Source organism: Lampetra fluviatilis, chromosome 2 (genome assembly GCF_964198595.1).
Source record: "Lampetra fluviatilis chromosome 2, kcLamFluv1.1, whole genome shotgun sequence".
NCBI lineage: Eukaryota > Metazoa > Chordata > Hyperoartia > Petromyzontiformes > Petromyzontidae > Lampetra > Lampetra fluviatilis.
Genome location: NC_136276.1, coordinates 33,175,270 through 33,202,204, shown reverse-complemented (window position 1 = coordinate 33,202,204; position 26,935 = coordinate 33,175,270). Strand labels below are relative to the sequence as shown.

Here is a 26,935-nt window from a genome sequence, read left to right as displayed (position 1 = left end):
CTCCCATCGTGTTTTTTTATTGTTTGGTGTTGTAACTTTCTGACCTGCCACCCTACAAGACATATGTGAAAAAGAGCTTCATAGTTCAGATTTTTCCAGGATAAAGATTCTGATTTTGTCAGACATCGTGATGCATGCCTCTGAGCTGGCGCTTTGGAGGCAGATGACCTTGAAATGTGTTCAACTCCCCAAGAACCCATCTGTGCGGAGCTTTGAGCGTTAAAAACCCCTAACGTGTGGTGGTTGTTCCAGGCACTCTACAGTTACTTCCCAGAAGGAAAAAATACCTGGAGAGGGGCCAAGGTCAGGAATAGGCAATGCCCCCTGGCGATGTTACATCGTGGTAAAAAATTCAGCGCAAGGTACCATCTCGTGATTTTGCAAAGCTCCGCACGAAACACAACCAGCATACGCCAAGTCATGCGCCACCTACGTCTGCCTGCTGTAGGCGTGGCTGCAGTGCTTGCCGAGCTTGACCATGAAGAGTTTGAGGGCGTCGACGTTGCGCGTCAACTGGCACCAGAACCTGCTCGGGCCCTCCGCGTGCGTCATGATCACGCCCTCCTCGGCGCCGATCTTGATGCCGTGCGTCGTGTAGGGGAAGGACAGCGGGCAGTCGGACTCGGCCAGATGTCCGGGCGGATCCAACAGCTTGGCCAGGCCCTTGCTGATAAGCTGCGCACTCACGCTCTGGAACGGCGTGTGCAGGTCCACGAGGTTGAAGAAGTCCCTCTTGTTGCGCTCAACGAGCATAATGATGGTGCAGTTGAGACCGCAAGCGAGGGCCTCCTTCGTGAAGCTCTTGAACATCTCCGTGGCCTGGTCCCTCTGCTCCTCGTGGGCCTCCAGGCAATTGTAGAGGCTGCATTTGAAGGCCTGCATCTTGAGCTTCAGGAACTGTGGGTCAATCGGATAGAGGTCCCTGGTGCTGACCTGCACCTCCCTGCCATCATCCAGGATTAAGACCGAGGCCATGCTGCGAGAGCCCTTGACCACCTCGTAGATACAAACTCTGTACCACTGGTCTTCAGGAGCGTAATGGGCGACGCACACACCGGCCTCCAAGTGCGGCAATGGCGCTTTCCAGTTACGGTAGTGCTCGTTCATCTTGCGGTTCAGTAAGGCGACATCCCTTTCAGCCGACGTCAGCCGACACCAGAACTCCCAGGGCGACTTAATGGAGGTAACGATGACATTCGTCATCTCCCCCACAACAAACATCAGGGGTTCCACTACCGTGATGGACCCCCCCACGGCCGGTCTCGGGACTGGTGCCACCTCCTGTGGTTGCGGTACAACGCTGTCATGGTCGTTAGCACCATCAGAGGACGGCCCAGCAGGAGACGATGCCGCCACCATCGAATCGGAGACGCCAGCACTATTCACCTTGAGCAATTCAGCGTGGCTAGACAAGGCCACTGCTAGCCCACCTCTGATCAACTCTTTAGCTATGCTGGAAGACTCCGATTTCCCAATACTGTAGAGGTCCACCTCGTAGCCATCTGCGGACTTGCTCCTTGGAATCATCGCCACATGCTTGTTGAAGACCTGCGAGTTGAAGAACCAGGTTGCCATGCGGCTCCAGCGGTCTGTGGACGTGCGGTCGCCGCCCTGATGTCGCACCTCTGGCGGCGCCACGCCAGCCAAGCGGCACCGCACCACGCAAGCGGGAAGCTCCTGCGCGGGAGAGACACGGAAAAATATAAAAATGCGTTTGTCCTCGGAGGTATTTTAATTATCGGTGACATTTCGAGCCGCACAGCGAGCCGACGTCGAACTTTGCGTGGCGGGTGACTTTGTGAAATTACATCGCACGCAATAGCATCAGAGGGGAGGACAAGGCGCACACATGGCATGTGACATCACGAATTTGGGTTCGAGAGAGCTGATCTGCTTACCTCCAATTTTTACCGTCAAGTATTGGGCGATTCTTCAATTAATTTGGTAAGTTTTTAATTGTCCAATTCCTAATAGCAGCACAACTCTCCTGTAATATTTAATTTTGGATCATCTTTATTGCTACTGTCATGGCCCCTTGTTGCAGACACAGACAGAGCTAATGCAATAATTGCTTTTCAACCTTAGTGAGCACACGTTAACAAGGGTTTTCGTCGTGGGTATTTTCCCACCCCAAGAGATGAAAAAAAACATTGGTCAGGAACAGTGGCATTTTTTTTTAGTTGCAAGACGCAGCACAAGTCAAACATCTGGAGTTTTAAGCACGGCCTTAGAGACTTGTGAGGAGACGTTGGCAGTTTAATCTATGTCGCTAATACACACGCCCTTCAATAAGAAACATGGCAACACTATATTACATAAATAAACTTTTGTCAAGTTAATGAATTTCAGTTATTTATTTCGTACAGTTGAGTAAGGGGGTGTTCAGAACAGAAGGAACCAAGGAATTATATAATCACCTTCGACCTAGATCAAACTATTTCACACGCTTGAAAATAACTCAAACATTCATGAGTGTTGTCGCAGAGTATAACTAACAAAATAAATAAGTAGACAATGTCTCCTTCACCTATCCATCTCGCCACTTTCAGCAGCATTGAATCTCAGGAGGCTGTGCGGTGAATGGGTTATGTAAGAATTTTTTTTTTACGTGGAAATATGGATATATGAAGGCAACATTGTCAGCTTACCTATTTTGCTAATGATATTCTCTTATGTGCCCAGCCACCTACGTTTGATTCACTGCCACGGCTATCATCAGTGCAAAAATAATTTGAACCCTCCCCCCACCTCTTCACCAAACCACACTGCAAAGTGCGGTGAAGTATTGTCCAACAACCCCCATAACAGACACGGCATGGATAATCCTTTCTCTCAACAGTGGCTTGACGAAGGGGCTGAAGGCCTAACAGATTTTTTGGAGCCAACTTGACACCCTTCAAAAACTCTAGCTCTGCGGCAATAAAATCTGGCCAACTGGAGTTGACTCGAGAATTGGCTGTGCCGTGGAAACTCGGGGTTGATTTTTAAGATGGGGCCACATGGCCGCGACCATCCTCGCTCTCGTCGAAACGCACCAGGAAATGAGGCGGCAGAGCTCGGATGTCTTTCGGTTCAACGAATTGCGAGATGCCGTAGTCGACGCATTGAACTTGCACTTTTCTTGCGGAGATCACGTCCGTCACCGTGGCCCGGTAGAACATGTTGTTGGGGCACCTGACGGAACAAAGCCAGCGGCAGTGAAAATGTACAACCGTCAACAAAGTCAAATGTAAAAGATTAATGAGTGTCTCCATGCATCTTTGCTGCCCTCTCGTGACTGACAATCACATGACAAGGGCACCAATGGTGTTAGGTAATTATCAAACAGCGAAGCAGTGAGAAATGGTGAGAGGTTGGTCATGTACATCCCACAGCAGTGCTGGTATAAAAAGAGGGTGGATGCATGTTTGGGCATATTGGTGCTTAATTTGCACCACACAGAGGCAGTGGTAGAGGGTGGGAAGTGTTTGTATGATTGTGTTGGTAGTTACATTGCACAGCACGCCATGCCGACAGCTGTCTTGTCCAGCAAGCCCTCGTGTGGTCCTGCCAGGCTGAAATGCTTCTGCATCTGCACCATGAGTTTTTCAAACTCCTCATTCTTGCTCGTCAAGCGCACCCAGAACTCGTCGGGGCTCACGATGTTCTCCGCGTACACGTGTGTAAAGTTTTGCAGGTGAAGCTTAAGCGCTGTAAAGACGGGACGACCCGCACCCACGCCCGCAAGAGCCATCGGTGGCGGTGCCATCACGGACGGCGGCACGCCGCTACCATGGCCGATGGCGGTGGCTGCTGTGTCTGGCAGAGTGGCCACCGTCGCTACCCTGTCTGGCAAAGTGGCTTCCATGGCTGGCCGAGTGGCTGCCATTTCAGAAAACTTTTGGAACGCAGACTGGCCATTCTGATCCAAAAGCACCACGTAGTACAGCTTTTCTATTCTGTTGTAGGACACCACCTGCGCCGTGAAGACACTGTTCAACAGGATCGACTTCAGCAGCAGAACCTCCTCGGTGGACCAGATGCGGCTGCCCTCCTGCAGGGTGGCATGCGCGCCCACCATGGCGCACCTGAATGCCTGCACAGGGAGGTCGAAAAACTCGGACAACAGAGGCTGCAGGTGTTTTGACGGCATGCAGGCACGAGTGCCAAAGTCCACGAAGTGCACCAGCGCCTCAGAGGGCGAGCTGTTGTGGATAACCAGCCCGCGGTACCACTGCCCGATCCTCGTGTTCAGCACGGCGCAGGGGCTATTTGGCGGCAGTGGATATTGGACACCGCGAGCATCCGCCTCCAGGTAGCGCAAGGCCATGAGCTGAATGAGGCGCTGCAGATCGAGCCTAAAGCTCTGCAGCTGGCAAAAGAAGCTGTCGGGGCTGATTACATGCGTAACCAGTACGGCCTGCAGAGTGCCCACTGGCATGCGGGCGCTGTAAAACGCGGACATCTCATGGCGACCTTCAGCTGATCGTGTTTTTGGTCCTGCAGGTGGAATGATGGGAGGCGGTTCAGCGTTGAAATGGTGCTTCAGGTTGCCAAGAATTGCGGGGGAGACCGTCGGCAGTTTGGGCAGCTGTGCCGTTTCAGGCTTCGCATCATCCATGATTTTTAATTTGACAATCAACTGGAACACGTCCGAGTCGACGGGGCGTGCACAGCGCATCTGGCACAACTGCATGACCATGAGTTCCAGGTTGATAACGATGGTGTGGTCGTCCAGAAAACCCTCCACACAACCGTGCATCTTCGTGTCGCGCTGCGATTCCACATAGTCGAGCACCATCTTGGACCAGCAATTGCTCATCGGCAGCACGTTGGCTAGGGCATAGCACTGCATCATGGGAGGGATCTGGAAAAATTCGGGCCGCCCCTCACGCATGAATCCGGCCTGCACAACCTCTCTTAAGCCCAGGTCGATAAAGAAGACGAGGTAGTTGTGAACGATGCCCTGCTGCGACTGTTGTGACTCGGCGTGGGCCAACACTTTGGCGCGATGCCAGGTAGCCTCTTTGCTGTACCAGGCGATGCATGACTCCCCCACAGCGAGCGGCGTTGACAAGCCTACTGGCTCCCAGCTCGGTGGCATCATAACGGCTTTGCGAATGGTGTAGAAGTTAGCGTCAATGTCCGCCCGGGTAAGGCGGGCCCAGAAGCGCAGCAGCAGTGGGTTGTCGGGGGATTGTGGCTCTGCATGGCTGAGCAGCACGTCCAGCTTGTAGCCGCACTTCAGCGGGCACGGATACCGGCTCATGGCTCCGGGGGAGGCGATGGCAGCCCACGATGAAAGTCAATCACGGAGTGGGCCTAGAATCACAAGACACACAAGCAAAGGATGACCACGGTTAAAGTAAGGTCTGTGGTGACCTACACTTACAGCAGACGCACAAGAGGATTGCCAATTTGAAAACTCGTAAAGAATCGCCAAGCCAAAGCAATTGGATAAATTATAACAATTTCCAGAATCAATTAGTTTTTTGCCTTAACACCAAGGATTAAATCTTTAAAGCATGAGCTGTACATCTGTCTGTAGAGCAGGTAATGTTAATGCTTGTGAAGATTATTAAATATTAATCAAATGTTTGTAAAATAAGGTCTCAAAAGAGTACGCTACACACACGGGGCGGAAAGCGAGGAGTCAAATCACTCCTCGCCATCACGCGAACATGTATTTGACGGCGTGCAAACTGTGTCACCCATGCAAGAAACGAGTCCAAACAAATATCGTGTTCTACCTAACCTGGATGCTACCGATGATTCGTGGATAATTTACTCTACAGTACTGTACTTGTTAAACATTAATGTACATCATTGGAACCTCCTTTGCCAGTAGCAAAATATGATAATTGTTTTTAACCCTTTTATCTGGCAACAAAACTGACACCTTTTTTACAAGGAGTCATGTTTGCATTGACCACAATGCCTGCGGTCGAGGTTCCAATGGTGTAAATGCTTACCCCGAGCTCTCATACTCTGATGGTGCATTGTCTTTGAGTTGTGTGCCTTTTGGCGTCATCTGGTCCAACACCACGTGAGACTAGGCTCTAAGAAAAGCTGTCTCGGGTGTGGACCAATCAATTTCAAGGACAGTGCATACATTTTCTTGGTTCTTTCGGTGAAGTCACGTAGAAGGGAAATAATAAAATAATAAAAATAAAACATAATAAAATACAATTCTCACGACGTTTCGACCACAACGCAAGCAGCCGTCCTCAGGTGAAGAACAGGTCTGGCGGAAAGACAGCGTCTGAATGAACACCACCAAGCTTGGCAGCGTATATTTAAGCTGGGTTAGAGGAGGAAGGGCGCCTTGACAAAGGAATTTGCATATCAACAGAGGAATTTAGCATATTTATGGCAAATGCAGATATGGGATTAGTCACTACTTGTGGAATGCGTAGGAGGTGGGGGGGGTTTCAAAGTCATATTATGCCCGTGCATTATGTAGGATTAGCAGCAACAAAGGGAGGAAGTAGGGTTAGCAGTAATAAAGTGAAGGAATTTTAATAGTAAGGAGCTGCAGCAGCTAAACCACCATGTAAAAAACTAAAATATAAACTACATCAATATCAATATACAAAATATACTCTCCAATAAGCTGAGCTACTAACACAGTAGTTTTGAATGGCTCCTCAACAGGATCCTTCTTGATGGTTGGAGTGATGGCTTTGCGGATTGTGTAGTCGGAGTAACCATTAGCCTTAAGAGCTTGGCGTACATGCTTGAGTACACTGGCAATGTGTTCCTGGTCGGAGATGCATTGTAAAAGATGTGGTTCCAGACATACAGTACCCTGGCGTCTACAAACTAAGTTGCCTCTGTGGTAGCAGTTACATTGGAGAAACCAAACGACATGTCGCGGACCGCATCCGTGAACATGAAGCAGACCTGAAACACGGTAGGACAAACACCTCAGCCATCGCAGATCACTGTTACAATTCAGTGGGCTCACATGACATTGACTTCTCCAAGACAGAGGTTCTCTACAAGCCATCTGGCTACCATGAGAGATTCGTTCATGAGGCGATCCACATATACAAACACGGAGACAATTTCAACCGAGAAGATGGATTCTGGCTCAGCAATCATTGGAAGGACGTAATAAACCATTTCAGATCTTAACTGATTGTGTTCACGTTTACAGTGACTTTCGGACCGCAGTCCACTCACTGGCATTGACTATTTATCTTTTGTATTCTCCGCAAGGAATGGAGTCTTTGCTCTGCTGCAAGTCTCCTTTCACCACTCTCCCATTGACATATTTCGTTGCTTCCTCTTAGTACCTTTCACGCGACGGTAATATTACAATGTATAGACTAAAGTATAGGGTGGTGTATAGTAATGCAAAATATAATTTAATGTTGGGTTTGTCTATGGCAGTATATATAGTACGGGGTAGATCCGTGTGACGTAAGAAAAAAGTTTAGCTGGAGGCATATTATATTTTTTGCGACATAGAATTGTAATGTATGACTTACTGTTAGTAGCTCAGCTTATTGGAGAGTATATTTAGTATATTGATATTGATGTAGTTTATATTTTAGTTTTCTACATGGTGGTTTAGCTGCTGCAGCTCCTTACTATTAAAATTCCTTCCCTTTATTACTGCTAACCCTACTTCCTCCCTTTGTTGCTGCTAATCCTACATAATGCACGGGCATAATGACTTTGAGTCCCCCCCCCACCTGCTACGCATTCCACAAGTAGTGACTAATCCCATATCTGCATTTTCCATAAATATGCTACATTTCTGTTGATATGCAAATTCCTTTGTCAAGGCGCCCTTCCTCCTCTAACCCAGCTTAAATATACGCTGCCAAGCTTGGTGGTGTTCATTCAGACGCTGTTTTTCCGACAGACCTGTTCTTCACCTGAGGACGGCTGCTTGCGATGTGGCCGAAACGTCGTGAGAATTGTATTTTAGAAATTTTTATTTTATTATTTACCTTCTACGTGACTTTACCGAAAGAACCAAGAAGATGAATCCCTGCAGTCACGAAAGCTTTGAATCGAAATTTAGTGCATAAATTATCAGAGTTGTGTTTTTTGTTTGCATTCCGACCGCAGGCAGTGGTCAATGCAAACATGACTCCTTGTAAAAACCGTGTCAGTTTTGTTGCCAGATAAAAGGGTAAGAAAAAAACTATTATCATTTATGTACATGTTATATACACTCGCATAGGCGAACCCCAACTTACGCGAATTCGTGCTTACGTGGGGATACACGGAACCTAACTCCCGCTTACTCCGAGACCCGACTGCATAAAGTTGTTTTGCTATTTGGGACTTGCCTAAAATAAAGTTGCATAGATCATCGCCATGTGCGATATGAACAAGGGCCATTTCCCAAAACGTCGCCGATTTATATCGATATATTTCTTTTAAGCTGTTGTTTATTAGTGTTTAGTTTTGTTCATTGTCCACCACTGCCAATGCAGCATTAACAAATACTATTCCATATTTTTTTCTCTTTGCTACCATTTTTTCCATTGTACTGTTTCGCCATTATTCCATTTGTAGGCTGTTTTCACCATTTACCTACACATATTCGCATTAATCTTAACACTTTCTCAAACGCAAGCTTGTATACATGTCTTGAGCTGGACTGATTTTAATTAATAAATCAGTGCATTCTGAGAAGTGTAATAATGACTAACCCTAGGCAGTACAACACATGCAGCACATGGAGGGGATGTATGCGTGCACTTAATAAAATGTCTGTGGGCAGCCTACACCCGCATGCAGAGTAGACAAATGAAACTCTTTAAAACACAAACTCAAGTATATTCTTGGTTCTTTCCGTAAAGTCACGTAGAAGGAAAATAAGAAAAATATAAAACAATAAAAAATTCTCACAACGTTTCGACTGCAACACAAGCAATCATCAGGTGTGAAATCCGCAGCAAGAAAATTGGAAAAAAGAAAACACTCAAGTGTTACTATTTTTGGTTATTTTACTAAGTAAGGCCCACCGCGCTAAATAGCTTTTATTGCAGAAGCGACCCGACCACAAATGAGACTATACGTGTTCTTGAGGGCCCAAGTGTTATTGACGGGAGGGGGGGGGGGTTGTCTCGTATTATAACAGACCGTGCAATGAAAGTGGGCAGCCAAATAAAAAGCCAAGAACGAGTTCCGTGAAATTACATACAAAAAAGGTGACATACATCCAATAAAACAACTTCGTAAGACGGTGATGAAATACAAATTTGAGAATATAAATCGTGTAATGCCATGTTGCTTTTCATTCTCAACTTCGCCTCAAAAAATTAACCCGTAAAAACAAAGTTTTTCACTATAAATCCTTTATATGCGTGGCGGCTAGAGTCCTCTCGTCCTCTGGCTTGAGATGGCTGCCACCTATGGGTCAGATGATTGCCTGCCACCATTAAGCAATTGGTAATTAAATATAAAAAATTTTCCTAAAAAGTGTAAAATTTTGGAAAAAAATGTCACGAAAAGAAATTGGCACGCACAACGAGTCTGTGTGCAAAATGTCAGCTCGATTGGATCACGAGAAGTGGGTTAAAAAAGGACCGAAAGATTTGCACGGTCGTAAGCGCGCAAGCAAACTTAATATAAAGGATTAAAAAAAAAGCGTACAGACGTATACTGCCTTCTTAAAGGCCTCGTTAGACACACCTAAAACGATGCCTTGCTTTCCAACATTGACAATGCCTGTGGTTGCCTCTTACAACAAAGCCACAACTTATTTAATTAACACCACGCCGGAGGAGTGTGGAGATAAATACGTGGCGCGAGCCAGTCGACACCACGCACAACGTACCCCACCCCCTCCTATCTTAAGCCACCGGTGGAGTTTTGCAGTCCTCCAACACGAGGGATAAGGACGACAACACGGACTTTCTCACGAAGTCCGCTCGTCGTGACTACAGCAGACCATGGACATGGTTTGGCGGGTTTGGCGTTTAGCTGCCGAACAGATGGGCCATACGGCAAGCGGAGATTCAGAGGCACACAGATTCAAAGACCTTCAGATACGTGGATATTGCACGTTAAAGAAAGGCCTAGCAATCTAAACTTTAGCGGAGAACTAGCAAACCTACGCGAACTCTCTCTCTCCTGAAGCCCTCTCGTCACGAACAGCAGACCTCCTCGCCATTGGCGTTTAACTCCGTAACATTGCCAAACAACAAGAACAGCCCCCATGCGAGCCGCCTATAACACCTGTTATGCAAGGTGGTAACACTCCACCCCAGGCTCAAACCTCCTTAGCTTCCTAACTTCAACAAGATCGGGCGCATTCCGAGCGTCGATTTTAACAAAAAATGCAATAGTCCACTTGATGGCTGCCATCCGAGGTGGCCCTAACATTATCAGTAAAAATTTTCCCTTTTGTGGCCTAAAACAAGTGAATAATGTACCATTTTAATTTAGTTGAGCGAGCCGTAGTCAATTCAATGGAAATTAGCCGTCTGAATTTATTAAAAATCGGTGATAACTTAAACGTTTTGCTACCTTAATAGGTGGCTATGAATATTTCTGTTCCAAGGCGATAGACACTTAAAATGGTGTCCAGGCCTTGCCCACTAAGCCACGGCCATCGCCAAAAACGGCACTCACCTCAGTTGCAACTACGTTTTACTTGGATCGAGCGAAGTTGCAAGAATTAAGAGACGATCGATAGGTTACGATCACGACATCATAGTTACGAAAACACACACGGTTACAGTAAAACACGATTCCAACCGCAGACGCGTGCAGGGCCACAAGCGAAACACGTGGCCTCCGTCGTGATGATCGTATAGAACTCGAGGCGGACGAGTCGAGCGGAGTTGGAGATGAAATAACATTCGATAGTGTCCGCAATCGCTGCTAATTGGACCCCCCCCCCCCTCCGTTAATTAGCGACTTTCGCTCTACTATTGTCCCCGCGCGCCAAATTTTCGATGCAAAAATCGGTCACCTCAAAATGCGCGTCGAATTTCTCTCATCCGGGACAGTTGGGGCCCCCCACCACAACCCGCCAGTGACGTCACTTATGTATATAATTTATACAACAAAATGACGTCACGCTATAAAATCCGACAACATTAAATGACGTCAACGAACGTTGGGACGAACGTCGCTGAGTTCCTGGGCGAACCGGGGGTTTAATGTCCGCCATGCTGGTGGGCAGAGCTGAAGGCGTGGGGGGAGGAAATCAATGTTGGCCTGATTCGACAAGCGGACTCTTAATTGCAGAATGATGATACTTTTTGAATTGCATAATACTGGTAGGAACCTCCTGGTTACACCAGCCCACAGGGGATTATTGTGTCCGTCCGTCGTGCAGGGAGGGGCTGGGTGGGGAGGGGCTGGGAGGGTCGGGAGGGGCTGGGTGGTGTGGTGCTGGGTGGGGAGGGGCTGGTCACCCCGTGGTGCCCTTATAAAACTCAACGTTTAACCTACTCACGCCGGCTTGTGCCCGCCCTCACAGTCGGCCATATTTGCGGAATACACTACGCCGCCGTTGACCCTGGCCATTGACCCAGCAACCCAACGTTCCTACCAGCTCCCTCCGCAGGACAATGTGTTATAACGACGCAAATGCCCCGATCCACAAATACGAGACATCGCCGACATCCACTCCGCTACTGCTCCTGACGCTGTTGTTCTGCCCTGACCACCTTGAATGTGAGATTGTAGTTGTTGCTCTTGCATGCTACATCGGCAGCCAAACGAAGGAATAATAAGTAATATTTAAAAATACTTTTTTTAAACACGCTTTAATGAAATGTACCGTAAGAGTAATGGAAGAACTCCACGACTCCAGGAAGTGGCCCCGAAGCTTGAATAACGTAAGGGGCCGTGGTCAATTACAGCTAACGTCAGTTCAGCGTGGACAATTAGACCCAAGCCGAAACATAACATATAAAAAACCAAGAAGATGAATCCCTGCAGTCACGAAAGCTTTAAATCGAAAAATAAAAAATATTGTTTAAAAATAGACATTTTTAATGATAGAATATTGTCTTGTCATCAGTATGACATAAGTATACCAAGTTTGCAGTCGATACGACATTGGGAAGTGGGTTAAAATGTAGTTACAATATTTGAGGATACGACAACAACAGTGAGCTAAGAAGAAGCGTGTAAAAGAATGTTTTAAAATAGATGTTTTTTTTATGATAGAATATAGTAGTCATCACTATGACATAAGTATACCAAGTTTGCAGTCGATAGCACATTGGGAAGTGGGTAAAAATGTAGTTACAATATTTGAGGATACAACAACAGAGTAAAACAAGTGTGTAATAATAAAAATAACAATTGGCAGCACGTGCTCCGCGATCCGCGTTTCCGCACTCGACTCATCAGCCTCGCAAGAGGGGTATTGGATGGGGGTGTGGTGGGGGTATGGGGGTGGGGGGGGTATGGGGGCTCAAAGGGAGCCAGGCATGGCTAGCAGATTCCGAGTGTCCGAGCGCGCACGTGGACGAGACGGAGGCGATTGGCTTGATGGAGGAGTTCGCCTTCTCCGACTCGCTGTTCGCGGCGGAGAGGCCACGCACGAGGAACGGGCCCGACGTTTCGGGATACAGCGCCAAGCTGTGCGAGGCCCAGGTAAGGGCGAGCGGACAAGGCCTGACGCTCGCAGCGGCCTTGTTATTTGGAGGGGATCGTGTCTTGTGGAACAGCAGCACACAGAGGACACCGGGACCCTGCTGCCCCTCTGCTGCCCATGACCGCATGCGTTTGTCCGTCCGCTGCAGTGGTTCGAGTCGCGGGACGTGGACGCGCGGTGTCGGGATGACTCGGAGCGCCTCACCCTGCACAAGTTCCGCGGCGACGCGGCCTACCGGGCTCGGGACTACGCCGTGGGTTGCTGCTGCTGTTCCATTCCATGCTCCCCATGCCGCCTCTGCTCCTGCTTGCCCTCCGCGAGCCATGGCTTTCCCCCCCCCACACCCCCCCCCACACCCCCCCCCCACACCCCCCCCCACACCCCCCCCCCCCCCCACTGCTTCTACACATCCTTTCCTCCTGTTCTCCCAGTCCCATCTGTTTGTGCTGCTTCACTGTTCCCCCTTTCCACCCCCTGCTCCTCCGGCCCTCTCTTCTTTCAACTGCCCCCATACCCCCCCCCCATTCCTGCCCCAGTGTTCATTCTTATTCCCCCATTCCCCCCCCCCATTCCTGTCCCAGTGTTCATTCGTATCCCCCCATCCCCCCCCCATCCCTGCCCCAGTGTTCATTCTTATTCCCCCATACCCCCCCCCCCATTCCTGCCCCAGTGTTCATTCTTATTCCCCCATTCCCCCCCCCCATTCCTGTCCCAGTGTTCATTCGTATCCCCCCATCCCCCCCCCATCCCTGCCCCAGTGTTCATTCTTACCCCCCCCCCATCCCTGCCCCAGTGTTCATTCTTATTCCCCCATAGCCCCCCCCCATTCCTGCCCCAGTGTTCATTCTTATTCCCCCATAGCCCCCCCCCCCATTCCTGCCCCAGTGTTCATTCTTATTCCCCCATAGCCCCCCCCATCCCTGCCCCAGTGTTCATTCTTATTCCCCCATAGCCCCCCCCATCCCTGCCCCAGTGTTCATTCTTATTCCCCCATAGCCCCCCCCCCCATTCCTGCCCCAGTGTTCATTCTTATTCCCCCATAGCCCCCCCCCCCATTCCTGCCCCAGTGTTCATTCTTATTCCCCCATAGCCCCCCCCCCCCCATTCCTGCCCCAGTGTTCATTCTTATTCCCCCATTCCCCCCCCATTCCTGCCCCAGTGTTCGTCCTTATTCCCCCATAGTCCCCCCCCCCCCATTCCTGCCCCAGTGTTCGTCTTTATTCCCCCATTCCCCCCCCATTCCTGCCCCAGTGTTCATTCTTATTCCCCCATAGCCCCCCCCCCCATTCCTGCCCCAGTGTTCATTCTTATTCCCCCATTCCCCCCCCATTCCTGCCCCAGTGTTCATTCTTATTCCCCCATAGCCCCCCCCCCATTCCTGCCCCAGTGTTCATTCTTATTCCCCCATAGTCCCCCCCCCCCCCATTCCTGCCCCCCAGTGTTCATTCTTATTCCATCCGAGTCTCGCTACCACCGCTCCGCGTGTTCCCATCGCTGTCCATGATCAATGAAGTTCAGCCTCTTAACGCAATGAGCGTCTCTGGTTGAGGTCTTGTCACGTTTGCCGAGTGGATGGCGGTGGCGATTGTGTGGATGATGATGGTGTTAGAGGTGGTGCTCCAAATTGTGGCTATGGTGGTGGTGGTGGTATGTGTCGTCCCAGTTAACATGCAAGGGTTGAGCCAACCGTCAACCAACGTTGCATGATTACTGGAGTGATACTGGTCGTAGTAGTATTGTATGGTGGTGAGTGTATGTGGTGGTGATAGTTTGTAGTGGTGATGGTGTGTGGTGGTGGGGTGTGTTGGTGATTGTATGTGGTGGTGGTGGTTTGTGGTGGTAATAGTATGTGGTGGTGTATGGTGGTAATAGTATGTGATGGTGGTGTATGGTGTGTGTTGGTGTCGTGACGCAGGCCGCCCTGGGCTGGTACGATGCCTGCCTGTCGCTGGTGCCGCTCAGTAACACGGCGGTGCGGCGAGATGCGCTGGAGGCGCGGAGTCGCTGCCTCTCTCACGCGGGCCGCACAGATGAGGCCCTGAAGACGGCACACACCCTGGTACAACGCGGCGTGATCACACACGCCACGCTGCCCAGATTCAGAACGTCGAAGCCAGTCCAGCATTGGCCAGCTTAAACAAATGCTGCCAGAAAAAAAAAAACACATTTGTCCACAAGCCTTCTTCTGATATATGTATTTAGAAATTAGAAGTATTTGTTGTTTAATAGAACACCACATATGCCAGGGTGTCTCTGTGCACATTTTTGCAAGGGCACCCCTAGTTAGCTGCTGTTCCTGTGTCCCTGACCTGCCAACGGGCAGTTAGTCTGCCAGGAGGGAATGATGATTGCTGCTGTGTGTAATCCCAAATGAGCAATTCGGCATTATACGTAGCAGTAATATAATACACATTAAGGATGCATGAAGAAAGATATAACTTGCTTACTAGGAGTCAAGGCAAGGAGAGACCTGGAGGCACTCTGCTTACAGGTGTGCTGCTTTTTTGCGATAAACTCGGGAAGAAGCGCAACCTGTGGCTCTCTACGAAATTTAACGCATGTCACAAAACACATTCCTGCGGAGGGAGCTGGTAGGAACGTTGGGTTGCTCGGTCAATGGCCAGGGTCAACGGTGGCGTGGTGTATTCCGCAAATATGCCCGACTGTGAGGGCGGGCACAAGCCGGCGTGAGTAGGTTAAACGTTGAGTTTTATAAGGTCATCGCGGGGTGACCAGCCCCTCCCCACCCAGCCCCACCCCTCCCACGCCCCACCTACCCTCCCCCCGGGCCCTCCCCACCCTCCCCACCCAGCCCCCCCTCCCAGCCCCTCCCTCCCCTCCCCACCCTCCCCTCCCCACCCTCCCCACCCAGCCCCTCCCTGCACGACGGACGGACACAATAATCCCCTGTGGGCTGGTGTAACCAGGAGGTTCCTACCAGTATTAAGCATTCGTGCATTCTATGCTCGTCCCACACAAGAGGGGTGATGGCATGGCAGAGCCACAATGATTGCCGCTTGTTGTACAGTGAAGCTGTTTGAGCCCAACGGCTGCCCTGGTTAATACCACAACATATGCACCACCTGCTTCACAGTGTACATTACAGACCTCGTGGTGTTATTAGAAAAAGTTGGCAATGTACGTCAGTGTCACAGTCCAAATTTGATCAATTACACTACTTGCCAGTTACCTAATTGGGTATAGCCACGTAGCTACTGCAGACGATAACTGAAACTGCACCTTTAAGATAGCATTGCACTATAAGAAGCGTACGCACACCACGTGTACCACAGTTCTTCATTGCAAGGCTCGCGGGCCACTGGCAGCCCCTGGTGGCCTTTAGTGCCGCCCCTGACGTCTGACCCCCGACAATACACAAATGTGAAAACACCCCATCATGCTGTCAAACCCCAATAATTTCAAATGTGGCTGCCCTCACACGGATGTCTTATCAGTGAAAGTGCCCCCCTCTGAAAATGAGTGAGCAACACTGGCATGGAATGATAGGATACGATTAACCCGTGGCCGTGCAACAGGGCACCATCGCGACGAACACGGACCACGACTGTGTGGTGCACGCGCTGGTGGCGGCGATCCAGCGGCAGGCCGGCCACCTGCAGGGCGAGCTGTCGGCCCTGACGCGACTCACGAGCCTGCGCCCGCTGGACGCCTGGCACTGGCGGCGGCTGGCGGCGATTTACCAGGAGCTGTCGCGATGCGCCCGGGGCGGCGAACAATGCAACGGGGAGGAGTCGCACAACGGCAGTGACAGCCACAGCAACGGAGGCGGCAGCTGTGGCAGTGGAAGCTCACACAACTGTGACACCCACAGGCCGTGTGACAACAGTGACCCCTCAACTGCATGCGGATTTCAAAGTTGCATTCATAGCGATTCCCACGATGCCAGCACCTGTGCTCTGCCTGTTGGGGACGAAGCTGCGAAGCGAATGAGCGAAAACAACAAATGTGCAACAGACGTATGTGCAAAAGCTGCAGCAGCGGCAGCAGGAGATGCTGAATCGATGGAACTGATGAGCGGATCGCGAGCGGTGACAGCTGAACCAGAAAGATGGAGGCTTTATGCTTGTGCGTGTCGCGTGAGAGCAAGGTAAGGAGGAGAGGTATTGCATCGTGAATGCCGATTCACAAGCTTTGGATGCTCGCCAATAGTGGTGTATTTTTGCATAGTGCTTACTAATAATAGCTGAATGGTATGTTATAATCAGATGCCGTATGTGTGGAGAGATGCGTTCTTGGGATTACACGGAAAGAGGAACACGTGGATTAGAGAACACACACAAGGTAGAGACTTTTCTAAAGTCAAGGTTACGTAAGTCGGCCCTGGGTAAGGACGTGTACCGGCTAGATGGAGCGATTACATCTGCACATTTTCAGGTGTGAGGTTGTTAGATCGCAGGACCTTGAGACCTGACAATGACTTGGGGAGTCTTTCATTCAGCAGTGGATATATCATGGTTTATGATGGTTAATTCTTGGCCAACAACACAGCATCGCAATGTTGTGCCGTCAAATGTCACTCCCAATCCAATGCAACAGGTTGCTTCTGCAGCTCTCCAGTCCATCCCAGTCGGCTTTCATCCTGGACAGGAACTTAGAGGCTCAAGCGAACATCACTTCAGACTTGGAGAAAAGCGGCATTGGGGAAACGACTCTGATGTGCATGGCAGAGGTAAGACGTTACAAATTGCAGCTTAAATACATTTGCTTTGAGGTTACTTATTGCCGAATATCTGATGTCATACAAGATATAAGATAGTGTTTTATAGCTTTCCAATGTGTTTTTAAGTTGTACCGCATGTTGTTCAGCATGATGTCCAACTTTTTACTCTGTGCTGGGAGCTTCATCAAAAAATTTGAGCTGCTCGGGTTGATTGCCGATTAAACATAGAAACGTCAGACATGCCAAACGGCAAGATGTAAGAGCATGCAAATGAACGATAAGATTGGTAAGTTTTTGTTGGTAGGCGAGTGAAACTAAACTTTCCTTTTGCTCGGTTGTCCTGATTAAGGTGTTGGGGGAAGACCTGGTGACATTGGGGACGACGGGAGACGAATCACAGGGGACCGATGAGGCTCGTACTCACGACGACACTCCTAGTCACGACACTCCTCATTCCATTGGTCAGTTTGAGAAGAGGTGGTTTGGGAGGCTGTACGGTGTAGCCCACGGTGACCCCGTGGCCACACTGAGGGCATCTGGCGACTAATTTTGCTAGCTTTCCCAGCACGTGACATCATTTCACAAGCCTGCAAATGATCGCTATGGATGCATTCCTGAACACAGTACTCAAAACTCAGCATTTGACTTGATAATTGAAATGAAATACCAGGTCTTGAGTCCCACCACAGGCCAGCTGTCCATTTATTTAATAAGATGGTTGTAAAACATTTTGATACTTTGCCTGTAATGGGGGCGATGACATTTGCTGGGTCCTATGGACTTGTTTCATAATTTGTGAATAATACTGAATGGTTCTTAATACAATTTTAACAATGTTCGTTGCCACCAAGTAGGCTTTTGCAGTTGTGTTGTATGGCTGTTTTTTTTTCGGGTTTGTACCATGTATTGTTTGACACGAGGTATACGATGATTTTCTCCCGTGTACTGGGAGCTTCTTTGGGAACTAAATTCTTAAGGAAAATAGATGAGACAGCTCCGGTAATTTGTACATTTAAGCAATGCACAGCCTATTCGTTTGAAATATCATACTGCAAAATACAAATGAGATCACAGAAAAGTTGCGACAATCATTTTAATTAAAATCTTAAAACATTCATAGTAATTTAAACATTTTTAAAATACTAAATATTTGCATTGAACAATATGGTATAAATATTGGAACATTTTGGTTGAAAAGTGCTTTTGTTAATTGCAAACAGCAGGTATGCAAGGACTTGGGAGGGTAGCCACAATGTCATTTTCCATGGTACAATATTAATTTTCATGATGCGACAATTATCCCGATATAATTTTCCCATAGCTTTGTAAAAACTTTTCACTTTTATCTTAAGGTTTTTGTGCTTTGGTGTACGTCCATTACGAATAAAGATTACTCGAAAGATCCTCGAGCAGTTCACTTGACATGCCTGCAACAGATCTTACAATTATTGCGACTTTACAATACATAATTCACACACTGTCAGTGCACAAATTAAGTGCAAAAATTATGCCATGCTATCAATTACTTCAGGAAACATTTAACAAATCGTTAATTTCATAGCTAATTATTTACAACTCCGAGTTGTTTGTCATACCAGATGGCTGAACCACCTGGTATGACTGAGTACCACTAGGGAAGATCCACATTGGTTATTCACCCATGTCATAGGAATGTCGAATTTCCACTACTGGCTCAAGCTGTAAACTGGAGATGAGCACTGCCTCAATTCTCATGAGCAAATTCTCATTTCAACTTTTAACATTTTATAAATATTGTCACAAGAAAAATAAAATAATAATCATATTTAGCAAAACGGACAACATGATTCTCATGGGTGTTATATGGCACCATATATCATAGCATTGACATTCCGGCAACCCCTTGTACATATGGACATTAATGTGCATAAATGGTGGAATGCATTACCATGCTACTTATGTGCACTTTGACAGTGGAAACTCATAGCATGTCAATCTAAAGGAACTTTTGATTTCCAGCATGCTTGCAACAAGCTTGTTTTAGGAGTGACATTGCCATCTTTCCATCTGATGAGTTTCTCATCTCCAGAAAAAAAGTGTTAGAATTGCTTTAGCAAGGCATCTGCCACCTCCCCCAGGCTCTCCCCACCTCCGTGTAAACTTGGGCTCACACGAGGACCTCCTTGATCCAGGAGTGCACGAACTGGGCCACCTCCAGGCTTGAGTCCAGCACAAACGCGTGCCGAATGCCCTTCTCGCAAAGCCGAACATCGCCCGCTGGGAAGTCCCGCTTCATGTCGTGGTAGTATTCCACAGGACACCAGTGGTCTGACATTCCGTAGTAAAATATAAGCTGTTGATGGTAACACGCCACACAATGTAAAGTTTTTAATGTTTTAACAGCACCACATTTGCAAAGTTTAATCGTGTTGGGAGGAGCGGTGGCGCAGTGTGCTATGATCCCAGCAAACTGAGTTCTGGCCATAGCTAACATCAGTGTCAAGATATAACTGAACCGAACCTGAGGACCCCACTTAAACTTGCGCTGTACAACGTAGTGCAGTATGATCACAACCCCTATGAAAGATATTGGCACGGGGAAGCCGTCATCCAGCCGTGGATTAAACGTAATGCAATTTGTAGCGCGCACTATTTTTCAGACAAATGACAGTTACTGAGGCACAGAGCCAAGGTCTGTCATTCAAAAGCCAGGTTAAGGATATTGGGCCTTGAAGTGTATTACAAGTAGGTGCAGATTAAATGCTGCTGTGAATGTGAAGTGGGATGGCATTTCATTATTTTGAAGATACTCAGTGGACTAACTCCTGCCTGCCTCTACTTGCGTAACTCTCCAGCATGCACTCTCCACTAAAACAACCAAGGCTTTCGGTCAAAGCCCTCAAGCAACATTCATTCAGTGGGAGGTCGTTCATTCTCCTCTGTTGCCCACATTTTCTGGGAATCCCTTCACTCAGCCATATATGCTATTGACGCCCTGTGACCTTGTTCAATTTCAGCTCCAAAATCTTCCTTTTTACCTCGGCCTATGACCAACTGCCTCTCAATAGAATTGAATAAATATGCCAACCGTTTCTCATCTTGAGTTAGCACAGTTGGCTACGAAAGAAGTTCAACATACATACATACATTGAGGTGCAGTCACATTTACACTAGATACATACACATTGTATTGTAATTGTCTCACCCACGTGATGTGATTTCCCTATATTGTAGAGTTACCTTGTCAAGATGCTCCTGAATGGTAACATTGTCCCTTTCCGTAACCTGGTACATCTCCTGGCTGGCCATGTACATGCTGTTTGCTGAAAATAGGAAATGTACAAATGTTAAAATACCACAAAATTGACTTACAATAATCTACTATAATGTAATAAATACATTCTGTATGCATGAGGGTATGTATTTATAAAAAAAAGGTTATCTGTAAAACCATTGTACATTCGTACTCTTACAAACAAATGTTCCGACACAAGCCACGTTAAAACTATAACAAAGCTCCCACCCGCGCAGTGAACGCTGAACAGGTTCAGGGATGCAGAGACGGCGTTGGGGTCAGTTTTGGGGCCGAGGCCACTGGCCCAGAGGGCCACACTAGCCAGGAGGGTCTTTGCTCGCAGTGGGAGCAGGAAGGAGAGGCAGATGATCGGGGGGTACGCGAGGTACCGCAGTCGGCAAAGGATCGGGGTCATCACTCGACCACTGGGAGACTGGGCCATCCTCTCAATCGTTGGGAAGAGCAGCACAGATTTGATCACCTGCAAGAGAATTCGGAGGGAACAAATAATACATGTATATTGGGCACATTCTCAGAGGTGAGAGATTGATGTAGGAAGTTCTGGAAGGTTGTATCATGTGAGCTGCAATGGGATTTGGTAAATTCAGGATGATTCAGCCATAGGCAGTTAATGTGTTGTGTATATCCAGCATAACCCATTGAAATAAACCCCAGAAAAATAATAGTGAGATGAAGAAAAAATGCAAAGGGTCTACATCTCCTACCAATATCAATACACTTGTTAAATATTTTAACTCCCAAGATATGGAGCCAACGCTTCCAGAGCATTTGATCAACGTTTGAGAATAAAGTAGGTGTGTAGGTTATTATTAATCAGTGGGTTGTCTTATAAAAAGATCACCCTGTATTCTCGATAAGACATTTCTTATAACAGCATGCCTTGAGCTGTGGGTCCCTTTTCAAAATCTCCAGGATGATGTGGCAACCGATGGAGTGGCCAATGAGAACCAGCCTCACTGCAGGCCCCACATGCTCTCGCAGGAAGGCCCTCTTGTGCTCGACTTGCCCATCCAAGCCAAACACGTCCGGGTGCTCGTCCGCATTTTGATGAGCTTCCAGGTCTGAAACGGTGATCATGAGTAGAGTTTGATGCATGAGCACATAGGGGGAAATGTAACAACCAACATCACATTTTTATAAAAAGGCCACTTTTTACAAGAGTTCCAAAACGGAGAACCGCTTGATCAGCTGTAAACACATAAAATCTATCTGGTCAAACACAATACATATATATAAATTGTTAACTTGACATAAAAAACAGGCATATGAAATGTTCAAATGACACATCATGACTTGAAATTGGTGAAGCGGTCTAGGAGGAGTTATCCAGTGTCATAATGATGCTATAATGATGCACTTTATTTTAACTTTAAAACATAATTTCTCATGACCAAAGCTTTAAACTTGGTTGAAGCAGCAAAGGACATAGATCCTAAGTACATACCGATAAGCAAGGAGCCATTTGTGTATTTGGGTTACATCTTTAGCATCTTGGGCAGCTTCAAGTATGCAACTGAGAAGTAATTTCATGCGAATTCGAGTGCTCACCAGGAGGAGGAACGCAGTGCCCTGCGTGACTAATACCCCACACCGAGTATTGGCCTTTAAACGCTTGGTAGAGTCCTGCCATGAAGGTTCTGTAGTAATCCATAACACCTGGGTTTCCTGGAGCACACAAACCCATCAATGTACACAAAGCCATCCATGTGCACAAACCGATCCATGTAAACACACACATCCGTGAACACTAACATTGTTTATCCCTTTATAACATTATGCATACCCTTTTCTAAACAGAAAAATTTAATTATGTGATGATCATTATGATGAAAGACTTTATTTTACCAGGTTAGAACCCATTGAAAGTTTTGAGAGTGGCCAAGGTGAACAAGTGACAACTAATGCAGTGCAATTCTGGCTTAATATACAAATCTAAAACATAACAAGAGGAAAAAATACAAGTTAAGTGAATGCATCAAAGCATATAAAAACAGCTAATGTACAGAAATAACAAAATATTATCATAAAACAGATTCAAAGCATCAATATTATGGGAGGCTACTTTTAGAAGAGGCGGAGATGCTATTTGTAGAAAGAATGCCAAGATGCAGATTATTTTGGTTTGTCAAGCTTTTGTCTAAAAGCTTGACAAACCAATGCACGCATATTTCACCAATCGGCTGCATTGTTCGATCAAGAACTCGGGAGGCACGAGCCAGAGCTCAAAGACTCTCGTACGTGAATGGGGCTATCTCAAATTTTCCTACCAAGCTCAAGTGTTCATGACTGGGGCGGGACACCTACGACCCGCGGGCCAAATACAACTCGCCGCTTCATTTCATACGACCCCTGTGAATTTCAGTTCCTGACGAAGCATCCAGCACGTCGAGCGAAACGTCGGATATCTTGTCGAACAACACGCGGTGACAACCAGAAAACACATTGCCCATCCTGAGTCTGACCTGGAATGAGCATGAAGAGGATCTGGGGGGGTCCCTGCCCATCGTATCCTGGGCCCCGCATGTGCGTCCGTCCGTACTTGAGGACGTGCGTAGGGGCCCCCAGGCAGTGAACGAACTCCGCGTGAGGGGTCACGGGGGGACCCTCGGGGTCGGTAGCCTTCATCTCGGCGTGGGGCATCGCGAAGAGATGTCCGCTGACCCATGTGAGCAAATACATGCAAAATACATATAAACCGTAAAGATACAGTCCTGCAATTGCTTGCTTACGCGGCCGCCTGGCAGATAGAGAAACACATTAATTAGAGAATATACCCTAACAAAAAAATATCGACTGTCAAGATAATGGCTATGATGAGTGGTACTAATTGTAATCAAGAAAGGCTGAGTGTGACCCCGAAATGAATACCTACTATAATCACCCAGGAATGTCTGTCCCTAACGCTAGTGACGTCACATCGACCAGCCCCCCTAATTAATATTAATGAGCAGGTGACATCCTCCAAATGGACACCCCTCATTAATAATCATGAGCGGTTGACGTCACTCAATATGGAGTACCCCCCCCCTCTAATAATCATGAGCAGGTGACGTCACTCCACATGGAGCACCCTCCCCCCTCATTAATAATCATAATGTGACGGCCTCGAGCTGGACCCCCCCCACCCACAATAATTAGCGTCTGACGTCACTCCACATGGGGGGCCGAGGCGCCTCCTCCCCCCTCCTCGGCGTCAACTTACAACCCTCACTACAAAGGCAGAACCCTCACGCACCCTGTTGAGACATCAAAGTAAAAAGGACGTCATGACGAACAAGGGATTATAACCTTTAAATGAAATAGATCTGTGTCACCGCGCCCTTACAAACTGCACACGCATTAATGCAATGAATATCACGTCGCGGTCTGCTTTTTGCTTGCAAGTTTCAGATTTACTGCAATACACCGTCCTTGGACGGGCAAAAGGCTAGTTCTGAATATGCACTGTAACCACATGATTTACTGCACTGTAAATTTAAAAGACCATAAATACAGCCCCTGGTCAATCCACTGCTAGACGAAGGCCTCTACACATCGTGACCATACTTAATCACGGTGGCACTGTATGTTTTCTCATGCAAATTTTAAATAAAAGCGAAATGCAAAATGAAATCTGTTTACACACATAGCCAGGCTATGGCCAAATCAACATGGAATGAGCCCAATCTCGTCAGACCTCGGAAGCAGGATGGACGACCACGATGCATAACACAGGCATCGTAGCCTGCTGCTGCTGTCAGTAGCAGAGTTATTCCGTCTGTAGCAGCACAGTGTCAATACAACAATACGATTGTTGGACTGTAACGTCTATGCTACCGGCCTTCACCAGCCGCGGTGAAGCATGGGTCAAATAAACACAGACGACCCTCATCCAGCAGTGGATTCGAAGCGGTGCATTTGCTCGCCGTGAATTTACAAACGCTGGAGGACTTCTCCACACATCTGGCTGTCGCCTGATGAAGCTAGTTGTAATTACTGGCGAAACGTCGTGCTCAGGCTGTAAATGTTGTGGCTTTGCTCTCCAACACACCGGTTGTGCTGTACTAGTGACGAATTGACACGTTCTGTTTACTTGACAACCCTTACTGGTTAGCTGTCGGGTGGTGGCGGGTTTAACGACACATATTTGTGCGATCTAACCTAAAAATCAAAACCTGTATTATGGATTACAAAATGCTGTTGCCTTTGGGCCGATTATGATTCTAGATTTGAAGCTTTCGTGACTGCAAGGATTCATACTCTTAGGTTTTTTCGGTAAAGTCACGTAGGTAAAAAAACATGAATACTAATATAAATAAAATAATAATAAATGAAAATAAATAAATTAAATTACGACGTTTCGGAGGCAACACAAGTCTCCGTCTTCATTTAGATGTGCAATTATTATTTTGTTTGCAATTATTATTTAATTTCTATTTACTTATTATTTTCATTTCTATTTATTTTTATTGTCATTATTTTTTACCTACGTGACTTTACCGAAAAAACCTAAGAGCCGATGATGATGTTGGAACACCGATGCCCAGCCCACCCCCAAACCCTCGATCCGATGCATCTGGGTTAAAGTTAACCCAGTTGTGTCTGCTCATTACGAATGTCGATCACTCCCCCCTGCAATTAACGTGCCCTCAACATTTACTTAAACTTGAGTAGCATTTCGAGCAAAACATCCGATGCGTCTTTTGGTCGTAGTTTATTGGCGATTTCCAGAGGTGCCGGGACGCGGCCCTTGTATCGGGGCCTACCCGTCAAGGCCTCCGGCTAAAAATCCAGGCGAGACCGGTGGAGACGAACGGGCTACGGACTACGGGGTAGGCGGGCAGCGACGAGTGGTGGGGCTCTAGACGAGAGAGATGAACTATCACTCAAATGAAACCACGAGAAGAAGATGATGATGAACAACAACAAGTGAGATTCTCACCTCGTTTCGTCTCGCTGGGGGTGAGAGAGCTGTTTGGTGTTGGGAGACCCGGCCACCATTCGGCTTCAAAGTGCTCGGCGATAGGCAAACAACCCCGGGGTCACGGGGCAGTTTCATTCATTAATTTATCAATTTATTCACCAAAGTTATGAATTCATCGAGTCATTAATTTCGTTATTTTTTTAAATTTAGTGATATGTTTACGTGCAGCGATGTTTTGAGTTGTTAATTAAGTCGTTTGTTAGACCGTATAGTCTTTTTTTAAGCAGTGTTATTGATGAATGTCTTAAAGTTTATTCATGCGCATACTGATTCATTCCATCGTATTCCAATTTTGATTCATTCATTGAATCAATTACTTTCGTTGAGTCACCTATTCATTCATTGGTCGTCTAATAAATGGTAATAATATATTGAATCGTTGAGTTATATATAATCGTCATCTATTGATTCATTCGTTATCCATATAAATAATTAGACGCATTCTTTGATTCCGAGTTGTCTATTTGACTTAACGTGTTCATTCAAATCCTTGTCTAATTCATTCATCTTAAATTTGGAGCTTTCGTGACTGCAGGAATTACGCTTTGGTTCTTTCGGTAAAGTCACGTATAAAGATAAAAACATGTTTTAAATAAAATATTTAATTTATTATTTTATCTTTATACGTGACTTTACCGAAAGAACCAAAGAGTAATTCATTCATTCAACACAGAAACCTTAAAATTGATTAGGATTATGAATAAGGATTGGGTTAAGAGTTATGCATATCATTGGGACAGCGTTAGGTAAGGCCCCCCCCTAGGCACATGGCGTCACAAAAAGTCAGACCCCCCCTCAAATATGACGTCACAAAGCTCTGCCCCCCCTCTCCCAAAAAAATAAACATGCTTCAAATCGCTTTAAACTATTGTCATTGTAGTGCGTATTTAATGTGGCGCTGCACTCTGATGATGTAGGAGAAACATTTATTAAAAGTATATTTAATTAAATAGAACGTGTTGTCTATATTTATTTAAAGTTGCGCATTTTGATGTAACGTCACATTTCTCACCCCCCCCCCCGTCGTCACATATCGTCACAAATGTCTGACCCCCCCCCTAGGTGCGTGACATTTATGGATGGCCCCTAAGACGTTATGGCCAAATAAGACTTTCCAATAATACTTTTGGCGTGACCACGTGCGAGTTGACACTCGGGCTATGAAATCGCTCGCAACTACTGGAAAAGGCAACAAAGATGCAAAAACAAATCGAAAATCCTCTCTGCTTGTACCCGATTAGTGCTGCATCAAACCAAATTGCAGGATAAATTCATCCGACGTGCTGTCGCAGTTTTCCCCACTTCCAGCCGTAAGCATGCAGCGGTGGTCGGGGGTGGAGAGCGAGGCTTTGGTTAGGCGGGGGCCATGGTAAGAAAACAACAATAGGTTTAGTTTCATTCGTATATGTTTAAGTGATTTGTTTACCCTTCCAA

At 47.1% G+C, this 26,935-nt stretch overlaps 2 protein-coding genes across 2 annotated transcripts; one reads left to right on the top strand and one right to left on the bottom strand.

The window, feature by feature from the left end:
* The first annotated feature begins 12,380 nt into the window (after positions 1 to 12,380).
* C2H8orf76 (chromosome 2 C8orf76 homolog) lies at positions 12,381 to 18,407 on the top strand. The gene is made up of 6 exons (XM_078874613.1): positions 12,381 to 12,561; positions 12,711 to 12,815; positions 14,478 to 14,621; positions 16,099 to 16,670; positions 17,120 to 17,252; positions 17,593 to 18,407. The coding sequence occupies exons 1-6, from the start codon at positions 12,457 to 12,459 to the stop codon at positions 17,788 to 17,790; spliced, it is 1,257 nt and encodes a 418-aa protein (XP_078730739.1). The 5' UTR covers positions 12,381 to 12,456; the 3' UTR covers positions 17,791 to 18,407.
* A 121-nt stretch (positions 18,408 to 18,528) lies between these two features.
* Positions 18,529 to 25,559, bottom strand: LDAH (lipid droplet associated hydrolase). The gene is made up of 7 exons (XM_078874624.1): positions 25,460 to 25,559; positions 23,001 to 23,194; positions 22,087 to 22,203; positions 21,418 to 21,599; positions 20,746 to 20,998; positions 20,463 to 20,545; positions 18,529 to 19,575 (listed from the first exon to the last, which is right to left on the bottom strand). Exons 1-7 carry the CDS (start codon positions 25,516 to 25,518, stop codon positions 19,390 to 19,392), a joined length of 1,074 nt encoding a protein of 357 aa, XP_078730750.1. The 5' UTR covers positions 25,519 to 25,559; the 3' UTR covers positions 18,529 to 19,389.
* Between the last annotated feature and the right edge of the window lie 1,376 nt (positions 25,560 to 26,935).